We start from the raw sequence: 21499 nt of genomic DNA, 5'->3' as shown, positions 1-21499 counted from the left end.
AGGGAAGTCCCTGATTTCTTTCTTCTTTTTTTATTTTTTGGCTGTGCCACTCGGCTTGCGGGATCTTAGTTCCCTGACCAGGGATTGAACCCAGGCCCTTGGCAGTGAAAGCATGGAGTCCTACCCACTGGACCGCCAGGGAATTCCCCCTCTTGCTCTCTTTTCCTCTGGCATTCAACATTTAGACTGTGGTATTCCGTGAGGGTGTAGTTCTCCTTGTACTTACCCTTTTTGGAACTTGTTAAGCTTCTTGGGTGTGTAGACTGATATTTTCATCAAATCTGGGAAGTTTTCGGTCATTATTTCTTAGGCTGTTTTCCTCTCCTTTCTCCTCTCTTCAGTGCACCTGTCACACACATGTTGGTGCGCTGACTATTGTTCTGTGTGTCTCTGAGGCTCTGTTCAATTTTCTGAATTCCATTTTCTCATTCTTCTTCAGATGCATGATCTTTATTGACCTGTGTTCAAGTTTGCTGAATCTTCCGCTAGCTCAGCTCTATTGTTGAGCCCCTTATTGTGCTTTTTTTTTTTTTACCTCAGTTACTGGACTTTGCAACTCCAGAATTTTCATTTGGCTCTTTTTAGTAATTTCTACCTCTTTATTGCTATTCTCTGTTTGATGAGACCTTGTCAGTATACTTCTTCCTTTCATTCTTCATGTGTGGTGTCCTTTAGCTCTTTGGACCTGTTTGTAATGGCTGCTTTGAAGTCTTTTCTGCTGAGTCCAAGGGTTCTGTCCCTTCAAAAGCAATGTTTCCTTCTTTTTCTTTTCTTTCTTCTTCTGTGTATGGGCCACTTTCCATACATACTTTGTTGAAAACTGGCTGTTTGAGGTGAAACACTGCAGCAACTCTGGACGCTGACCCCACCCTGCTTGGGGGCCTGTTTGGCGTCTGTGCGTTTAGTGACTTGGCTGGATGGCTGCCCTCTTAGAGTCCCTCCCCCGCCTCGCCCGCCAGGCTGGCTGTGGACCTGCTGTCTTTGACTCTCCTTGTCCCCCCTGTTAAGCTGCTGCGGGGTCTGCCACCACTGATTAACAGCTGATTGCTCTGTTGGTTTTGATAACGGCCTAGGCCACGCAGCGCTCCAAGGTCTGATCCAGTTAAAGTCAGGCAGGGGTGGCCTGAGGCCCGCCTTTGACAGTTGCTGTGTCCAGGAGGGCCGCTCTTGCTGTCTCTCTGATAAACCTCCAGCTTCCCCTCAGTTGCCCTCCGACAGGTTACCTATTGTGTTTGTCTGTGCCCTTAGGCTTGAGCCTGTTCCAAGCAAGGTACCCCTCTGGGGGGAGCGGTGGAGCGCTCAGTTCTCACCCCTCCACTTCCAGGGCAGACCCTCTGAACCCTTGCTCTGGAGCTGGAGGCCGGGCAGCGGTGGCCCTTGTTGCGGTGACTGCAGTGCTCTAAGTGCAGGCACTGGGGGTTGTAGCCCCTGGTATTCCCGGCTTCCCCTCCAGTTGTGGGACCTCCACCCCATGAGCGCACTGAGGCAGGAGGGGTATTCTGTACCTGCTGCTCCTGGGGGCTGCGGGGAGGGGCCCCTCTGGGCTGCCCCCACCTGGGGTGATGCTGTCATCACTCGGGGGCAGGGCAGGAAGCAGGCCACGTCCAGGCTCTTTTCCCAAATAGTTGCCTCTCGGTTCCAGAGACTCACACCAGGGGGTGGAGAACCTCACGCCCCTGTCCTGGACGGCCCGTCCCCTCGGCTGCGTTTCACCCGACGGAAGCCCTGCTGCCGAATTACAGAGGGTGTTTCGGGCCAGGAGGGCACTAGCTTTTCCGTGTTTCTTTACTTACGGGTGAACTCAGGGCACTTGAGCATCTCTGTGGGCTTACCGTCACGTGGGCGCTCTGGAAGGTCCGCCTTACCGGAAGGCCATGTCCTCCCTTCCGTTTTGAGCAGTAGCCTTAAAGCTTCACTTTTAAAGCGAAGCTGCTATCTTGATTTGGGGAAAACGATTTATCCCAGTCTGCCTGGGTCAGGGCCTTTCTGGCGCTCGTCCAGCTGGGTACAGCCATGTGGGTGCCGTGGTTCAGCACAGAGCTGGTTCGGTCAACCAGTGACCAGCTCGCTGGGCAGACTGGCAGAGCAGGGAGCACAGGCCGTCAGCCTCTGGCCTCTCTCGTTGTCCGAGCAGAAGCTAGCAGTGGGGCCTGGAGGTGTGACGGGACACGACGAAAAGCCTCTTGCAGCCAGGAGCCAGGAAGGCCAACCAACCAGCACCCACGGGGAGACTCACCCTGCCCGGGGCCGCCTTGGGACGTGATGAGCTCACCTCCCAGGTAGCACTTTTGAATGAGGGGTGTGTCCCCTCTCAGTGGTCAGTCCTGCCCAGCTAGGGGGTCGGTGGGGCCTTTGGCTGGGTCTCTGAGTCTCTGGGCCGTGGCCTGCCTGCTTTGGACAAGGGCATACGGAATGAAAGGTGGGTTCGAAACGTGAGCCAGGCTCTGTAGGCTAAGAGGGCATATTTATACTGTGCACCAGATCGCTGGCTACCCTTGCTGAGTCCTGTGTCGTCCCTGGTCATTTGGATAAAGTGAAGCTGGGGGCCAGGAAGGGTCCGCACCTGGGTGGGCTTCCCTCCAGGTCAGCCCCTATCTGGAGCCCAGCCGGGCTGTGCCCTGGGCCTTCTCAGATGGCCCTGTGCTCCCATGGGGGCTGGCACACCCTCTTTCTTTGCTGGAGGGTGAGCCCTGGACATGGGCTCGGAGGTCAGGGCTGCATCCCAGGACCCAGCGGGCACTTCAGAGTCATAAAAACAGGTGAATGAGACAGCGGTGGGGTTAAGAGCCGGGTTTCAGTTTGAACCAGGGCTTTGAAGGGATGGAAGGTTGGCACGTGAGGGTCTTCTGAGAACGGGGCCATCCCGAGGGTGGCCTTGCCCCCGGGAGTGGGGCGCGTGGGGAGCCCCCTTGGTGGTGTCCCCGCCCTGGGGCTCGCGCGTTCTCCCCACGGGGCCGGGGCCGGAGCGCACGGGACCCTCCGGCGGTCACTCGTGTCTTCCCGGGAGCGGGTCGCACGGGGGCGCGCGCGGGCCGCCAGGCCAGGATTGAGCGTCAGTTGCTGCGGAGCCGTAACTGCCCGTGGTTAATAGGGTCTCGGCTTTAATGGGAGGGGCGGGCCCCGGGCTGTGGGCGGGACGGGTCCGGGCCCCCATGGCGAGCCCGGGAGGCGGTGGCGCCGGTTGTGCCGGTTTTCCATGGCCTTGGACGGCGACGCGAGGAGCGGACCCGACAGCCCAGTCCGGTGGCAGCAAACCGGCCTCGGCATCAGCCGTGCTGCCGGCCAGGCCCAGGCATCCGGGGTCAGAGGGCAGTGCCCACAGCGTCCCCAGAAGCCTCCTCCCTCTTTGAAATGTGACCTCACCATTTGAGAGGACCAAGTTGTTGCATTGAGATAGGTGAGCGGTTTGTGTATTTTAAAAAATCAACTACGTGGAGGTGCAGTTTACATACAGCGGAGCCCCACTTGGAGGGAGTGCGCTCTAGAAAAGTCGCTGGGGGCGCAGGGGGCTCCTGGGCCGGCCGGCTGGTGCGTGTCCCTCGCAGGTACCCGGTGAGGACCCGCGATCCTGCCTGGGGAGGGCCCCGTGTGCCGGCCGGAGCAGAGGCCCAGGAAGGGCTGCCCGGACACGGCTGCAGGTTGCGTGCGGCGGTACCTGGGGTGTCTGCGCGCTGTTCCTGCTTTTCTCTCGCTAAGGAAAGCACCAGGCTGAGTGCGGCGACCCAGGTCGGCTCCGTGGTGCAGCGGCTTCTGTGTCTGGTGGCACAGCGGCTTCTGTGTCTGGAGCCGCATTCAGAAACCTCCCCTGGGTCTCTGCTCTTCTCACCGGTGGCCGGTCTACACCCTCTTAGGCCAGATGTCTTCCATATTCGTTTGGAGCATAAAAACACAATCCGTTAAGAAACCGAGTCTTTCTTGCCACTAGGACACAGTCTCCTGGTGCAGATTCTCCAAATGGTAAATCACGTCTTAACCCAGAAGTGATGGGACTGAACAAGGAAGGGATGGATTTGTGGATCCAGGGAAGCCTCAGACCTTCTGAGTAACATTTCAATAATTGGGAAGCTTCAGGGATGTGCTCTTCACCATCAGGTGTCTCTAGAGGCAGGTAGGGAGCAGGTGAGCTGGATGCATCTGAGGCCACACGCGGCTCGGCCCCCAGTCCTGGGCACCTCCCTTCAGCTCTCAACGCCTTGCCTTCAAGTCTTACCTTTTTGTCTGGAAACCACATCCCGGGACATCCCCACATCCCGGGAGGAAGCATATCCTGCCTGAGTTTGGGGCTCGCTGCGGAAATGGTGACGGGGTGCAGTTTATGTTAACACCTCCAGTTCCTCGGGCCTCCTCCTGGCGGTGTTCTGCCCGTGTTCCTGTTCTCTGAGCACCGTCTGCTCACGCCTGCACCTGCACTTGACAGTCCCCGGCACAGCAGGGGGCGGGGGCCCCAGGGGAGGAAGGTGTGGCTCCTTTTGAGGAGTCGGGGTGCCCGCCCTCCCCTGTGCCTGGGCTAGCACCAGTTTTTCTGAAAGGGAATCCAGACCTCTCTTCTTTCTTAGCTTATTTTTTTAAATTATTAATGAGAAAATCTTCTGACATAGGAATCCCTAAAGAAGTAGAAAAACTGTTGGGTCACATCTGATTCCAGATCAGGAATCTACGTTTTATTAAGCCGCTTCTGTGTTCCTCTAACTTTTTCTGACTAAACTCTGCAAATTTCATTTCGTGCTTTCTATATCTACCCAGTGGTATCTTCAGCTGACGTTTTTCCTTATATAATTCCTACTTTTTTCTCCCTACTGCTTGATTTAATTCACCACAACAGTTACAGTTGATGGGTAGATGGGTCGCTAAATGGATTTTAAGTTGTCCAGGATTCCAACGACAGCACCTAAAACTTGAAGTTTAAAAGAACTATTCTTAATTTCAGCATTACAAAATATATTTACTAAAGTGGGTATTTACATCTGTATCTCTCTATGAAAAGCAAATCATATATATGAAAAACTTTATTACACATTAAAATTTATTTTTAAGATATAATTTACATACCATAAAACTTACCCTGAAAATTTTTAAAGTTGAGATAAAAGTGGCACAAAGTAATCCATTTTAGCCGTTTGAAAGTATACAATTCAGGGTTTTTAGTGCATTCACAGTGTTGTGCAATCATCGCCACTGTCTAATTACAGGACGTTTCTATCACCCCAGAAAGAGACCCCACACCTCCCAATTTCCTCACGCCAAGCCCTGCCAACCACTCGACTGTTCTGCCCGTTTTGGACACTTCACATCAGGGAATAATACGATAGGTGCCTTTGTGTCTGGATTCTTTCACTGAGCATAATGTTTTCAAGATTCATCCAGTTTGGAGCAAGCGTCAGCACTTAATTTCCCTTTTAAGGCTGAGTAATATTCCACTGTATGGCTGGACCACATGCCGTTCATCCGTTCGTCCGTTGATGGACATTCGGGTTGTTTGTACCTTCCGGCTGTCGTGGGTGGTCCTGCTGTGAACATTCATAGGAAGGCTCCATGTAGCCACATATGTTTTCAGTTCTTTGGGGCATTTGTGTAGGAGTAGAGTTGCTGGGTGTGTGGTAACTCCATGTGGAACCATTTGAGGAGCTGCCAGACTGCTTCTCAAAGTGGCTGCGCCATTTTACATCCCCATCAGCTGTGTATGAAGTTTCCAATTTCTCCATGTTCTCACCAGAACGTTTGTCTTGTTTATTTTTGCCACCATAGTAATTGTGACCTGCCATCTCGTTGTGGCTGTGACTTGCGTTCCCCTTACGGTTGGTGGCGCTGAGCATCTGTTCATGTGCGTGTTGGCCTCTCCCGGGAGCTGTGAGTGATGCTTGTTTTGGAGATTTCTCTGGTTTAGTGTCTCTCAGAGCTTCTCTTGGCCCTGCCGTCGCGGGAGGTGACCCGGGACGCGTGTGTCCTCCCTGCAGCTGCCCCCGTGCTTCCTCTCCTGGCCCCTGCATAACGGCCAGCGGTTAGAAGAGTCAGGCCCTCAGGAGCCTCCTGGGCACTGCCCTCCGGGGTTGCCTGGTCCTCGACCGTCGCACCGAGGATGTGCTGAGAGCACAGCCCCTGAGGGTTTCCTTAACTTGCGGCAAGATCAGAAGGCAGAGGAGTGGACGGGCTCCAGCTGTTCTCTCGTGGCTGCGTGACCTGGACGAAGCCTGTGTGGGAAGTGGCCGAGGGCTGGCTTGTGGTGGGAGGAGCCCCTCAGAGGGTCGGTGAGGCCCTGTGCGCCGGGGCTGCAGCCCGGGTGGGGTCCGGACACTGGCAGTTCCCTCGCGTGAGGATGCGCGGACCCCTCCTCGCATCCGAGGGAGCACGAGTGACAGTGACAGTCGGTCTGGGACCTGGGAGGGGCCTCGGTCTTAACCTCTGAACTGGGAAGCAGACCCCCTCCCTCATGCAAGCAGAACGGCAGGTGAAACTGCGCCAGTTCTCATCGACCCCACGTGCAGCTCCGGACACTTAGCCGTGGGGGTGGGCTTCCTGGGACGGAGGGCCTGTCCCCCTGCCGCGTGGCTCGCTCCTTGCGCCCCTCTGAACTCCCGCCCCGTTTAAGCAGCTCCGTTTTCTTTTAGCAGCTTTACTGAGGTCTGATCAGCACATGATGGGCGCACTTGGTGTGCAGTTTTGGTCAGGTTGGGCATTATACAGCCTTCACCCAAATTAGGACAGTGAACATGACCGTCACCCCCCAGATTTTCCTCTTCACCCCCAGGCCCTAATCTGCTTTCTCTCACTAGACATTTGTTTGCGTTTACTAGGATTTGACAGAACTGGAACTATACAGTATGTACTATTTTGTCTGGTTCCTTTCACTCAGCATAATTGTTTTAAAATTTGTCCAGGTTGTAGAGTATATCAATAGTTCATTCCTTTTTATTGTTGAGTTATATGGTTGCATTACAATTTGTGTGTTTATTAACTGGTTGATGGAAATTTGGGTCGTTTCCAGTTTTTGACTGTTACAAATGAAACTGCTGTGAATGAACCCTTGCGTACAGGTCTCTATATGAACATATGCTTTCTTTTCTCTTGGGTGTATACCTAGGAGTGGACTGGCTGGATCATATGGTAAGTGTATGTTTAATTTTTTAAGAAACTGTTGCACTGTCTTCCAAAGTTCTGTACCATTTTGCATTCCCACCAGCAGTGTGTGAATTCCAATTGCTTTGCATCCTCATCAATACTTTGTATGGACCTTTTTAAAAAAAATTTTTAGCCATTCAGATAGGTATGTGGTGGCATTTCATCGTTGTCTCAACTTGCATTTCACTAATGATGTCGAGCATCTTTTCATGTGCTTGTTTGTCACCCTTATATCTTCATTGGTGAAGTATCCAAATCTGTCAATTTAAAAATTGTTCTTATTGAATTTTGAGTTTTTAATGTTTTGGATACAGGTGTTTTTATCAGATACATGGTTTGCAGTATTTTCTCCCAGTCTGTGGTTTGTCTTTTCATTCTTTTAGTGGTTTCTTTTGACAAGCAGAAGTTTTAAATTTTTATGAAGCCCAGTTTATCAGTTTGTTCTTTTATCGGTTGTGCTTTTAGTGTCAGGTTTAAGGCATCTTTGTCAAACTCAAGGGCACAAAGGTTTCTCCCTATTTTTTTTTTCCTGGTGGTTTTGCAGTTTTAGGTTTTACATTTAGATCTGTGATCTAATTATCTGGTAGTTAATTTTTGTTCACAGTGTGAGGTATGGCTCCAACGTTATTGTTTTTGCATATGGATGTCCAAAGACCGTCTTTTTTCCCCACTAAATCACCTTTGCATCTTTGTCAGAAATCAGCTGTCTGTGTGTGGGGTCCTTTTCTGGACTCTGCTCTGTCGTATTGATTTATTTCTCGATTCCCGTGCCAGCACCGCACTGTCCTGATCGCTGTGGCTTTTTGGTGCTGAGTCTTGGAATCAGGTAGTGTCAGTGCTCCAACTTGGTTCTCTGTTCTACGTGCTTTGCATTTCTATATGAATTTTAGAATCCATTTGTCATTTTCTACGAAAAGCATGGTAGGATTTTGATTGGGGTTATCTTGAATCTATAGATTAATTTGGGGAGAATTGACATCTTATGATTGTGCCGAAGTGTTAACACAGGAGGCCTGGGACTGCTGTCCTTAGGAAAGCCCGCTTGCCAAGTTGGCCCCTGGCTGATGTCTGGGAACTTGGAGTTTGGCATACTTCCCGTCATTCTCAACTGATGAGAGGGGCTTTCTGTGCTTCAGCTGTCTGGACACCTGCTTTCCTTCTGGAAGTCTGGGATTTTGGTGTGTGCTAGGCAGAGGGTGTCTACGTGACCAGCCCCCAGTAAAAGCTCTGGGCACCGAGTCCTTAATGAGCTTCCCTGGTCATCGTCCGTTGCTGGAGGAATCAAGCTCATCCGAGGGAGGGTCCTGGGAGAGGGAGCTCACACCTGGAGTCCTCCAGACGCCGCCCCATCTGCCCTTCCCTTTGTGGATTTTGCTTTATATCTTGTGGTATAATAATCACGGCTGTGGCTCTGGAGGCGTGCTGGGTGACTCCTCCTGAAAGATCATCGGACCTGGGGATGGTCTTGGAGACTCGTGACACAGCAGTGTTGAGACGCCAGCGCAGAAACACCGTGTAGCTCTCCACTTATGTCTGCTTTCATTTCCCTCAGCAATGTTTTGTAGTTTTCAGTGTGCCCATCTTGCACATTGTCAGATTTATCCCTAAGTATTTCATATTTTTTTATTACCGTATCATGTATGGTATTATTTATTAAATCTCAGTTTCTGATTGTTCATTGCTGGTATGTAGAAATGCAATTTACTTTTGTATATTGATCTGATAGCCTGCAACCTTGCTGAACTCATTTATTCATTCTAATGGATTTTAGTGGGTTCCTTAGATACATAATAAATAAGATCATGTCATCTGCAAAAAGGGATAGTTTTACTTCTTCCTTTCCAACCTGGATGCCTTCTAGTTCTTTTTTTTTTTTTTTTTTTGCCTGGTTGCTCTGGATAGAAACTCCAGCACAGTGTTGATTAGAAGTGGTAAGAGTGTGCATACTTGCTTTGTTCTTGATCTTAGGGAAAAGCATACTTTTGTTTATCCCCTGCCTACCTTAGTGTAATTGTCATACAGTTAACTTTACATGTGCTAAAGCCCCATGCTACATTGCTCTTATTTTGTTTAAATAGTCACTTATCTATTAATAAGATTTAAATGATAAGAAAAAAATCATATATATTCACCCACTTATTTACCATTTCCAATGGTCATTTTTTTAAATTGATTTATTTAATTTATTTTATTTTTGGCTGCATTGGGTCTTCGTTGCTGCACACGGGCTTTCTCTAGTTGCAGCGAGCGGGGGCTACTCTTTGTTGTGATGCGCGGGCTTCTCACTGCGGTGGCTTCTCTTGTAGCAGAGCACGGGCTCTAGGCATGCAGGCTTCAGTAGTTGTGGCACGTGGGCTCAGTAGTTGTGGCTCGTGGGCTCTAGAGCACAGGCTCAGTAGTTGTGGTGCACGGGCTTAGTTGCTCTGCGGCATGTGGGATCTTCCCGGACCAGGGCTGGAAGCCTTGTCCCCTGCATTGGCAGGCGGATTCTTAACCACTGTGCCACCAGGGAAGCCCCCAATGGTCATTTTTGATTGGATGCCAGACATTGTGAATTTTACTTTGCTGGGTGATGGATATTTTTGTGGGCCTATAAATTTTCTTGAGCTTTGTTCTAGGGTGCAGTTAAGTAACTTGGAAACAGTTTGCTCTTTTTATTTTTAGAAAAGATTTATTTATTTATTTATCTTGTTTATTTTTGGCTGCATCAGGTCTTAGTTGCAGCACGCAGGATCTTCGTTGAGGCAGGCGGGATGTTTCGTTGTGGTGCATGGGCTTCTCTCTAGTTGTGGCATGTGGGTTTTCTCTTCTCTAGTTGTGGCACGCAGGCTCCGGGGCCTGTGGGCTCTGTAGTCGTGGTGCATGGGTTCCAGAGTGCGTGGGCTCTGTAGTGCGTGCAGCTCACGGGCTCTAAGTTGAGGCGGGTGAAGCTCAGTAGTTGTGGCACGCGGGCTTAGTTGCCCCGTGGCATGTGGGGTCTTAGTTCCCTGACCAGGGATCGAACGTGCGTCCCCTGCACCGTAAGGCAGATTCTTTACCTCTGGACCCCCAGGGACGTCCCAGTTTGATCTTCTTAGATCTTGCTTTTAAGATTAGTTCAGCGGAACCAAAGCAGTGCCCAGTCTGTTCCCTACTGCTGGGGCAAGTTGCCCCTGTGCTCTGCCTAACGCCTGTGTGTTTTGAGGTTTCCCAGGCTGGCTGGGGTGAGGGATGCTAATGTGAACCCTCTTGGTTCCCTCGCTGGTGGGGGCCCCGCCGAGTCCTTGAGGGCCATTCTGCAGGCCCTTGGCCCCCACACGGCCCTCCCTCCAGCTCCGAGACCTGCACACCCCACCTGTTCATTCCCAGACCAGCTCGTTCACCCAGGCTGTCTGCCGGCTCGCCTGTGAGGGGCCCACTTCCTGTCCCGTGTCCTGGGAACTCGCAGGGTACAACTGGGACAGTTTGGGGCGCACCACGCCTGCTTCCCATCTCAGAGGTCACTGTCCTTCATGCCCAATGTCCAGGGTCTTACTGGGAACTCGCAGGGTACAACTGGGACAGTTTGGAGCGCACCACACCTGTCCCATCTCAGAGATCACTGTCCTCCATGCCCAATGTCCAGGGTCTTACAAGGATATATTTTGCCCATTTTGGGTCCAAAACTCCACGTATTTTGACCGTGTTTTGGTTGTTTGGGAGAGTAAATGTGGCCCCTTTGCCCCATCTTGGCTGGAAAGAGAAGTGGCAGCTCAGTTCTCACTTTTCCGGCCTTTGTATTCTTCTAAGCACCGCTAGCCGCTTAGGTGTAAATGCCCAGCTAGTATGGGTTTTTGTTCCTGTCCTACAGCCTGGAATTTGCCAGAGTGGAAGGATGATTAACCTTTCTTCTCAGGGCGGTGGTGACTGTGACGGGCTGTTCCCTCCGCTCCTTTGCTCTGTGCGAGCTGCCACTGTGGGTATCCCAGGGAATCCCCACGCCCTCCGCTAGGGGCACCCGCTGTCCCCCTGCTGCTCTGGGGGGCCCTCCTTAGATGGCTCCGTTTGTGGTAAACGCATGAATTGAGGTGGCTTAGGGTGTGCTCTGCTTACCGGTGCCTATTTTTTAGGAAGGCCCTGTGCCTTGATTTTCAGTGAACATCGTAGGCTGAGTGAGTTGACAGGCTTGGATGGGGTTGGATGGGCCACAGAGAGGGACAGTGACCGCATCTGAAGCCCACGCGCATCAAGTCACGCTGTTGCCACGGAAACACAACTGGGCATCTGTGGGGCTCTCGTCTTTTTTTTTTTTAATTAATTAATTTTATTTATTTTTGGCTGCGTTGGGTCTTTGTTGCTGCGCGTGGGTTTTCTCTAGTTGCGGCAACCGGGGGGCTACTCTTCGTTGCAGTGCACAGGCTTCTCACTGCAGTGGCTTCTCTTTTGCAGAGCACTGGCTCTAGGCGCGCGGGTTTCAGTAGTTGTGGCACGCGGGCTCAGTAGTTGTGGCTCACAGGCTCTAGAGCGCAGGCTCAGTAGCTGTGGCGCACGGGCTTAGTTGCTCCGCGCCGTGTGGGATCTTCCCGGACCAGGGCTCGAACCCGTGTCCCCTGCATTGGCAGGCGGATTCTCAACCACTGCGCCGCCAGGGCAGCCCAGCTCTCATCTTCTTGATCTCAGCACACTTTGCCTTCCTCTTTCGTCTCAGATACGTGGTAACTTGTGGAAATGCACGTGAGCGTCCTTTTTCCTTCCTCTGGAAGTTCACTGCTGTATCTCGTAAAGGGCCAGGTGCTCCCGGGTGCTGGCACGTTTCCCTGGAACTTCAGAAACAGTGGTCAACGCAGCTCCTGGAAGAGACGATTCCCCTGCCTGTGATACAGGCAGAGACAGACTTCTGGAAAGCGGGCATCGATCATGACAGGTCCTCTGTCCCCGATGACTAGCTCCTATCCCACCTCCTCTGAGCCACACTTCCTCCTGCCCTTTCCTGTTCTCAGGGACCTTTGTCCTCACGCCCCGGAGGGCGTGCGGCGGTCCCTGTGCGGCAGTGGCTTTGGAGGCACCGACCTCTTGGATCTCGTTCTCTGAGGCGGCCGAGTGCTGCTTGCCAAATGCGCGTTGAACTGGACAGCTTTCCACCTCGTTCGGAGTTCGTGCTTATAGATGATGATGCCTGTTACAGTCATTCGGGCCTTTCGAGGAGACACCTTGAGTTACTCATTCAGAACATGCTTATTTGGTCCCACCTCTTCCTGAGCATAGACCTGTGAGCAAGCTGCATGACTTTTTGTTTCCAAGCCCCCCGCACTCAGACGCGGGGCCCGGTGGCGCTGCTGGGCCGCCCTCACGTCCCCCCCTCCCCCCCACGCCTCTGCGCCCGCCCGCTTCACTCGCCCGGGCTGCCGGCTGGTTCCGAGTGGGGTCCTTGCGCGGGGACAGCACTTCAGCTGCAGCAGGTGGGTGCGGGTCTCAGGTCAGGTTTACTGAAGGGGCACGTCCCAGCGACTGCAGTGGCTGTGGTGGGCAGCCCGGAGCCTCATCACCACCACAGCAGTGGATGCTCAGGCGAGGGGCTGTCGGATGAGAATTTGACAGCTGCGATGCCTGAGCGCTGCTGTTGGACTCTGACCCACGTGGTTGAAGTTTTATAAACCTGAACGGCAGGAATTACGCTCATTTCCACAGGTCACCACAGTGAGTCACGGTGAAAAGGGCCGTGTCTCCTAGGTTCTCGAAGTGAATTGTTGGCACCTAATCCTTCGGAGGGGGCAGTTTCCTGAGCATCGAGTCCCGGGAGATGGCGCGCGCTGTGCGTCCTGCCGGCTTGCCTGCCCAGGGCCCCCTGGCTGGTGCCAGGCTGATGGGAGGAGTCCGATCCGCCTGTCATACTGGGGGCTCATGTGCCTGTACATAGTCCTTGCTTTCAAAAGGAATTCTTTACAAATGTATCCAAGAGGCTGTGTTTTCTGCCACAGATGAGCTTAATTCCATAAAATGCAACTTTGTGTTTTCGAGCGTAAACGCAGATTGCTCGACAGACTTAATACAGCCACGTGCTCTGGCGAACAGCAGCCATATGAGCGAGCTCTCTGGAGGTGGCAGCGGGGCTCCCGGCCCCCTCCGCGCTCCCACGGACGCCGTCCCCCCTCGTCTTGACCCGCTTCTGGTCCTCGTGTCCCTCCTGGGAGTCCGTCGTGGTGAACGTAGGGAGGGGTGCTGTCCTCAGCGTCAGCGGAGCAGGGGGCTGACAGGATGCGGACTCCCCCGAGCGCCCGTGGGGTGACCTCGACCTTCGCTCTGCCGTTTCTGGCATTTGTGTGGATGGTTTTTTGGCTACAACGGCTTTGCAGAACCTGCCTGTGACACAGCGGGATGTGGACCGGCAGCGCAGGGGCCTGGGATGGCCTGAAGAGAGCTAGCGAGAAGTCGGAGGTGGCCACGCGGGCCCCCTGCGGCCTCCCTGAAGCCAAGGTGAAGCCCCAGGCCTGACCCTCCCTGCGGGTGGGGGGCGGGCAAAGATGCCGTGGCTCTGGCACGGCCCCTCTCTGGGCACCATTCTTCTGTCCAAGCTCGCGCTGACGTCCTGTAGCCTCAGGACTGGGTGTACAAATATCTTTTCGAGTACGTGTTTTCAGTTCTTTTGGGTGTATGCCCGGAAGTGGAATTGCTGGATCATACAGTAATTCTGTGTTTAATTTGTTGAGAAACTGCCGTCCTGTTTTCCGCAGCGGCTGCGCCAATTTACATCCCCACCAGCAGTGCACGGGCTCCCTCTTCCCACCTCCTCGCCAACACTTGTTATTCCTTGTCTTCTTGATGATGGCCATTCTGACAGGTGTGAGGTGACATCTCATTGTGGTTCTGATTTGCATTTCCCTGATGATTGGTGATATTGGACATCTTTTCATGTACCTGTCGCCCACTTGTATGTCTTCTTTGGAAAAACATTTATTCAATTCCTCTGCCCACTTCTTTTTTTATTTTTTAATAAATTTATTCATTCATTTATTTATTTTTGGCTGTGTTGGGTCTCCGTTGCTGTGCGGGCTTTCTCTAGTTGCGGTGAGCGGGGCTACTCTTTGTTGCAGTGCACGGTATTCTCATTGCGGTGGCTTCTTTTGTTGCGGAGCACGGGCTCTAGCACACGGGCTTCAGTAGTTGTGGCTCGCGGGCTCTAGAGCACAGGCTCGGTAGTTGTGGCACACGGGCTTAGTTGCTCCATGGCATGTGGGATCTTCCCGGACCAGGGCTCGAACCCGTATCCCCTGCACTGGCAGGCGGATTCCCAACGACTGCGCCACCAGGGAAGTCCCATTCTGCCCATTGTTAATGGGGTTGTTTGTTTTTGGATGTTGAGTGGTCTGGTTCTGTATATATTTTGGATATTAACCCCTCATAAGATAGGAAATATTTCCTCCCATTCCATAGTTTGCCTTTTTGTGTTGCCGATTGTTTCTTTTGCTCCGCAGAAGCTTTTTCTTTGTTTCTTTTTCCATTAAATTTTTAAAGGTTGCACTCCATTTACAAAGTATTGGCTATATTCCCTGTGTTGTACAGTACACCCCTGTAGCTGATCTTACACCCAGCAGTTTGTACCTTGCACCTCCCACCCCTGTATTGGACGCACCCCCCACCGTAACTACTAGTTTGTTCTTTATGAGTTGCAGAGGCTTTTTAGTTTGATGTAATTCCACTTGTTTATTTTTGCTTTTGTTGCTTGTGCTTTTGGAATCATATCCAAAAACTCGTTGCCAAGACCCATATCAAGGAGCTTTTTGCCTAGAAGCACAGAAGTTTAACATTTTGATGTAGTCCAATTTATCTGTTTTTGCATTTGTTGCCTGTGCTTTTGGTATATCTAAGAAATCACTAACAAACTCAGTGTCATGATGCTTTCTCCCTGTATTTTCTTCTAAGGGTTTTCTAGTTTTATCTAGTATGTTTAGTCTTTGGTCCATTTTGGGTTAATTTTTGCGCATGAAGGTAGGGGCCCAACCTCGGTCTCTTCTCAGAAACTTACTGACATGGGTTTTCTGGTAGTCATTTGCCAACTGACTTGCTCCCCGAGAACCTAAGATAGAAAGGCTTCCGATCGATTGACCACAGACCCAGCTTTCTGAAGTCCCCACACACTCACCTGGTGTCCTTGGCCGTCCCTGTCCTGCCCGAGCTCTCAGCCCTGGCCGTGTTCTCCCTGCTCCTCGGGCACAAAGACAGGACCTAATTCGGCAGGCCTGCGCGTCCTGCCCTGCCACACCCTCTCGGGCCCTCTGTCTGGGACGCCTGCGCGTGGGCCTGCTGTTCCGTGTCCTGCGCCCACACACACAGGGCCACACACTGTAGCAGGGGCCTCTTCAGGGAGCAGCCAGGCTCAGGACCCTGAGGTCCTCGGGGAGGGGACCTCAGAGCCACAGGCCGTGTTCATTCCGCCTCTGGTGCCCCTGCCTGCCCTCCCCCTTCCCAGCTCTGATGCCCACAGTGTCCTCACATGGGGTTAGGTAGTGGGAGACCTGGATGTGGGGGACAGGGCGTGTGGTGCAGCCTGGACCCTCCCCCACGGCACCTCCCGGCCCCCTGGACGGCCGACTCCTGGTGGCCTCGCCCGTGCTGGCAGCCTTTGCTGGGCCTTTTCCCGAAGGGGTGCCGGGCTCTGGACCTTACCAGTCTAAGGACGGGGTCAGGCTCGGCACATCACGCCCTCCCCGACTCCCTCCGTGTTTATCCCCATTCCCTGACCTTCCCGGCCACCACGTCTGTGCCCAGGACCCCCGCGTGTCTCTGCCCGAGCCCAGGAAGCTCGTGTGAACTGCTCATTTGTGTGAGTGCTTGTGAACTTGGTGTCAGCAGGACACGTCTGTGCGGCAAACGATAACATCGTACCAGCTGAGTGTGTGGTGATATCGTACATTTTTACTGGGCCCTTATTAACCCTTATTATGGGCTGGGTACTTTTGAGATTCATAAGAATAACTTATTTAACCAATAAAACAACCCTAGGAGGTAGGAACTATTGTTCCTCTATTACATCTGAGGAAATGGAGAAACAAAATTAATCCAAAGTTGTAGAGGGAAGGAATGGGGATTCTAACCAGGAGAGAGGTTCCAGAGGCTCTGGACCAGCCCGCAATACACTATCAGACTAGTTAGGAAGAATTTAAGGATTTTAGTGTCTTTTATGTGGAGCTAATATCTGTATCAAGGCTCCTTCAGAAATGCCATCATGGAGGCAGATGGAGCCCACAGTTTACGTCCTCCTCTCACTGACCTTGACCTCCCCACTTGGTCCTATCCTCCCCCCACTGACCTTGACCTCCTCACTCGGTCCCGTCCTCCCCACACTGACCTTGGCCTCCTCACTCGGTCCCGTCCTCCTCTCACTGACCTTGACCTCCCCACTCGGTCCCGTCCTCCCCCCACTGACCTTGACCTCCTCACTCGGTCCCGTCCTCCCCCCACTGACCTTGACCTCCTCACTCGGTCCCGTCCTCCCCCCACTGACCTTGGCCTCCCCGCTCGGTCCCGTCCTCCCCACCCTGACCTTGGCCTCCTCACTCGGTCCCGTCCTCCCCCACACTGACCTTGACCTCCTCACTTGGTCCCGTCCTCCCCACACTGACCTTGGCCTCCTCACTCGGTCCCGCCCTCCCCACACTGACCTTGGCCTCCTCACTGGGTCCTGTCCTCCCCCACACTGACCTTGACCTGCACACCTCGTTCACGTTTCTCTCCCTTTTGCCCTAGACTTCGACCCCCAGCACTTTTGGCACTGGAACAGCTTTGGGGACTACGTGCAGTGTGTCCTGGCCTTCACCTGTGTGGCGGGCTGTGTCACCTACCTGTCCATCGACTCGGCCCTTTTCGTGGAGAGCCTGGGCTTCCTGGCCGTGCTGACCGAGGCCATGCTGGGCATGCCGCAGCTCTGCCGCAACCACCGCCACCAGTCCACGGAGGGCATGAGGTAGGGGCGCGGCAGGGACCTGTGTGCAGATCTCTGCTTCACTTTCAGTTCTGCTGGGAAGCTACCAGTTCAAGAGCAGCTTCGGGCTAGGACACTGGTCTTCTGACCTCTTGATGTACAAGCAGGTGTGTTCCTGTGCGACAGGTGAGGGGAAGCCGAGACCCTCCCGTGAAGCAGCTCACTGCGGGCCACGGACGGGAGGCGGGGTCCACAGATGTCTCCCAAAGGCAGAAGGTTCAAGCCCTTTAATGTAGGAAACGACACGGCAGCCTCCTCCCCCTTAGCACCACCAGGAGCAGGTCTCAGGCGCTCCCTGCCTCCCTCAGGCACAGTTCCATTTATGAGAACATCAAAACGCAAAAAATGCTTAGGAATTAACTTAACCAAGGAGGTGGAAGACCTGTACAATGAAAACTACGGTGAGATGCCACCTCTTACCCGTTTGGATGGTGACTGTCAGAAAAACAGAACAGCAAGTGTTGGTAAAGGATGTGCAAAGATTGGAATTCTTGTGTTCTGTTGGTGGGAATGCAAAGTGGCCCAGCTGCTGTGGAAAGCAATATGGCATTTCCTCAAAATATTAAAAATAGAATTACAATGTGACCCAGCAATTCTACTTCTGGGCATATAACCAAGAGAATTGAAAGCAGGGTCTTGAAGAGATATTGTACACCCATGTTCATAACATAATAGCATTATTCATAACAGATAAAACATGGAAGCAACCCAAGTGTCCATCAGTGGATGAATAGATAAACAAAATGTGGTCTGTCCATACAATGGAATATTATTCAGTCTTAACAGGAAGGAAGTTCTGACACAGGTTACTTCATGGAATCGTGAGGACATGATGCTCAGTCACAAAAGGACAGATACTGTATGGTTCCACTTATATGAGGGACTGAGGGTCATCAGATTCATAGACAGAAAGTCGAATGGTGGTTGCCAGGGGCTAGGAAGAGGGGAGAATGGGGAGTTATTGTTTAATGAGTATTTATCTATGGTGTTTCTGAGTGGGTATCTCTCTGTATAGATTTTTTTAGTGAAGTGTAGAAACTCTACCTCCCTTTATGATATTTTTAATGTAGTATATTTTATATATGTGATGTTTCCCTCCACTTATAATTTTCTTAAATATTTCCTCTATTCATATTTAGAACCACATCAGATAATATTATAATTTTTGCTTCAATCAACATAATGCACAAAACTAAAGAGGATAGGAATGTCTATTGTGTTTACCCTTATTTTTGCTTATGATGTTCTTCCTTCCTCCCTGCTGTTGCAAGATGCCTTCTTTCCTTGTTTTCGTTTTTGTTTTGTTTTTTTTCCTGTTTTGAGAAACTCCTGTAACTAGCCTTTAAGGGTATTTCAGGTGGTGGCAGATTTTTTTACTTTTCCTTCACCTGAGAATGTCTTGATATCCCTTTCATCTCTGAAGGATGTTTTTGCTGATATAGGTTGAACTAGGTTGATAGTTCATTTCTTTTAGCCCTTCCTTCTGGCCCCTGTGGCTTCTGAGGAGAAACCCACTGTGATGTTTGTTTCCTCTGTAAGTAAGTTGTTATTTTGCTCTAGCTGCTTTTGAGATTTATTTTTTTGGTCTTTAGTTTTCAGAAGTTTGACTGTGACGTGTGTCTTGGTGTGGATCTGTCCTGTTTGGGATTCACTCAGCTTCTTGAATCCCTAGGCTTATACTTCCTGCTAATTTGGGGAAGTTTTCAGCTGTTATGTCTTTGAGTACTTTTTCAGTCTTGCCCTTTACCCCTCTTCTCTAGGACTCTGATGATGTGGAATGTTAGGTCATTTGCTATGATTCTTTTGTTAAGATCATTTCTTTTTTTGTTATGGTTCACTGGTTCTTTCTGGTGTTCCAGCCACTGTGCTCTGAGAGCCCATTTACTGACTGTTTCCTTTGGTTGTTGTATTTTTCAATACAGTAAAACTTACATTTGGTCCTTCTTTACATATTTGTTTCTTTTGTGAAGCTTTTTGTTTCTTTGCTGAGACTCTCTTTTTTCGTTTGTTTCAAGCATATTCATAATTGCTCATAGAAGCAGTTTTAAAGTGGCTGTTTGAAAATCTTTGCTTTTTCTCACCGTTTTGGCATCTAAACACTGTCTTTTTAAAATTTTGTTTGAGATCTTCTTGGTTCTTGATATGACAGATGATTTCCAGTTTAAACCTGGACATTTCCACGTTATTTATAAGACTCTGGGTCTTACTTAGACCTTTGGTTTTAGCTGGCTTTCTTCACACTACCCTGGCGGTGGGATTGGGACGCCTGGCAGGAGTAAACGTCTGGGATTTCCACCCTCCTCTGCTATCACGGGTGGTGGGGGGGCTGCCTTTTTTTCTGTTTTGTTTGGAGTAGAGCAGTTATTGGCTAAAGTTGCCTATTCTGCCAGGCTGCACCCTTCCTGGTCTTTTGCACAGAGAACAGCCTGTTCCTGGGGCCTCCTGGCATTTCCTGCTTCTTCAGCTCCAAGTCTGGCGTTCCTGTGGCCTTTTCCCCACCTTTGAGAGTCTTGTGTTTCTATGTAATGTCCAGGGTGTATAGGGGAGGAACAGGGAGACGATTCTGTCTTCCAAGAAGCTGAAGTTTGTGTCACACCTGATTTTAACTAACCCTTTGTTTTTGTGTGCGATCCTCTTATCTTGGGTACAGGACACATGACTGCAGCTGTCTTTTAGGCTGACCTTCTAAACCTCCTTTTATTTGACCACCGTCTCCATGTTTCTCCAGAAACATCCTTGCCATCTGACAGTGATGCGCAGATGTTTTAATTTGCCCAGCTCATCTACTTGACTGACAGCCTTGAAGGCAAGAACTGTATCCCGTTTCTTTCTTTCCCCAACATCTGACAATGTGCTTGGAAAATTACAGCAGTTCAGTTCAGTAAATATTTATTGAATGAACTCATGAAGGACTAAAATAGTTGATTCTCGAAATCACTTTCGGGAAAGTGACAACACTTGGGGAAGCAGGTATGAATGTGGAAGATTTACCAGTGTGGGTACCTGGCTGATCGGGCTAATTCTTGGAGAATTTGTGCACAACAGCAAAAGTTGCAGAAGGCCCCAGTGGGAATTGTCCCTGGTGGGGCTGCGGTGACTCAGTCAGCAAAGGCAGTGTTGGAAAGACGCCAGGCCGGACCATGGAGGTCTGTGCCGCTCTGCAGAAGCACGGCCGTGGGCGTGGCCGTCCCCCTTCCTGTCTCAGGGCGACCTCGGGAGTGACAGGATGCGCAGAAGGCCCTGGTACCTGGGCCGTTGGACCTGAAAGGAGGAAGCCCGGGTCGTGCACGTGCTCCTGAGGTTCTGACTTCAGGGCGGAAAGGATGCATGTGGTCGTCAGCCTTTGGTGACCGCAGCCCCTCTCCCCCAGTGCCCTCCCCCCCACAGACCACCCGCCTGCCTGGTGGCACTGGGTAAAGGAGACAGAAGGCAAAGGCGGAAGGGAAGGGAAGGAGACTGCGGTCAGTGCCGCGAGCAGGTTGCGAGAAGGCCCGGCTGCACAGGGACGAAGACCCGCTCCATGCCAGCCAGCGGGGCCCGAGCAGGGCCCGGAGCCAGCGGAGGGGGGCAGTCTCTGTCACAGACATGGGCACGGGCCGCTAATTCAATCAGCTTGGAGTGCAAGGTCCTCTCAAGAGCCCCACTCATCCTCGTTAAGAAGACTAACCTAATCGTGGGCCCTGCCGCTCAGAGCCGGGCTCTGGGTGGAGGTGTAATTAGGTTAGGGACCTGTTCAGTGTTGCTGTCGTGGCAGGGCTCCATGGGTGGGTCTGCAGGGCCAGGCCGCTGGGGGCCAGCTGGGCCCTGAGCTGAGGCTCTGCTGTCTGCATGTGGTGTGGGGTGGCATGTCCTGCAGGTGACCGGAGGTGATGGGAGGGTCACAGGTTCTCTGCTCAGCTGGAGTTAACAGAGAGGTGACCTTGCTCTGTGTGTATTTAAAGGGCCAACACCCTTTTTCTTAGCGGTGAGCACAGACTGAGTGCTGAGAGAGTGAATGCAGGGCTGGAGCCTGGTTACAGTTTTGTTTCCTGTAAAATTTGTGCTTCTTCGAAGAAGTCTGTGTAAGAGAAACTCTAAGGTAAAGGAATTTTCACGCAGTGATGGATTAAACCTGAAGCAGGTGCGTCAACAGTGCAACGCAGGCACAGGCTTCTCCCAGCGCAGCTCACGGGCACCCGGGCCTCCGCGCGTCCCTCTGCTGGGTCTTCCCTCAGCCCCACCGCGGTCTCTGCTCCATCCCTGCCAAGCTCCGTTTTGTCACTTTGTCCCCAGGGTGGGGCCTTCTTTCCTTGCTCAGTGACGTGTCTTCAGAACAGCTTGGCTGTCACACGTCAATAAATCCGACTCCACGATCCTGAAAATGAGACTCTTAGGTATCCCTGTGCAGGCCGGGCTGGTCTGACCTGCGTCTGACCCTTCCCTCGTCCCCAGGGCCAGCACGATGCC

General features: G+C 51.8%; 1 protein-coding gene across 9 annotated transcripts in view; it reads left to right on the top strand.

Annotated features, from left to right (window-relative positions):
* Positions 1–21499, top strand: part of SLC66A2 (solute carrier family 66 member 2) — a 63384-nt gene that overhangs the window by 20086 nt on the left and 21799 nt on the right. For 8 of the 9 annotated variants that reach the window (XR_002642769.3, XR_002642771.3, XR_002642770.3 and 5 more), the window contains one exon: positions 16819–17035. The exons of the other annotated variant lie outside the window; for it this stretch is intronic. Coding sequence is in view for 3 of the 8 variants with exons in the window: in XM_022559958.3 (XP_022415666.1) it covers positions 16819–17035 (217 nt within the window). In the remaining 5 variants the exon portion in view is untranslated. The remainder of the gene's footprint in view (positions 1–16818; positions 17036–21499) is intronic. 9 annotated transcript variants of the gene reach the window in all.

This window comes from Delphinapterus leucas, chromosome 14, assembly GCF_059928025.1.
Source record: "Delphinapterus leucas isolate spDelLeu-1000000601 "Yukka" chromosome 14, BTC_Dleu_Yukka2, whole genome shotgun sequence".
Taxonomy (NCBI): domain Eukaryota; kingdom Metazoa; phylum Chordata; class Mammalia; order Artiodactyla; family Monodontidae; genus Delphinapterus; species Delphinapterus leucas.
Note: the sequence above shows the minus strand (reverse complement) of the source record. Positions and strands in the feature narration are given on the sequence as shown.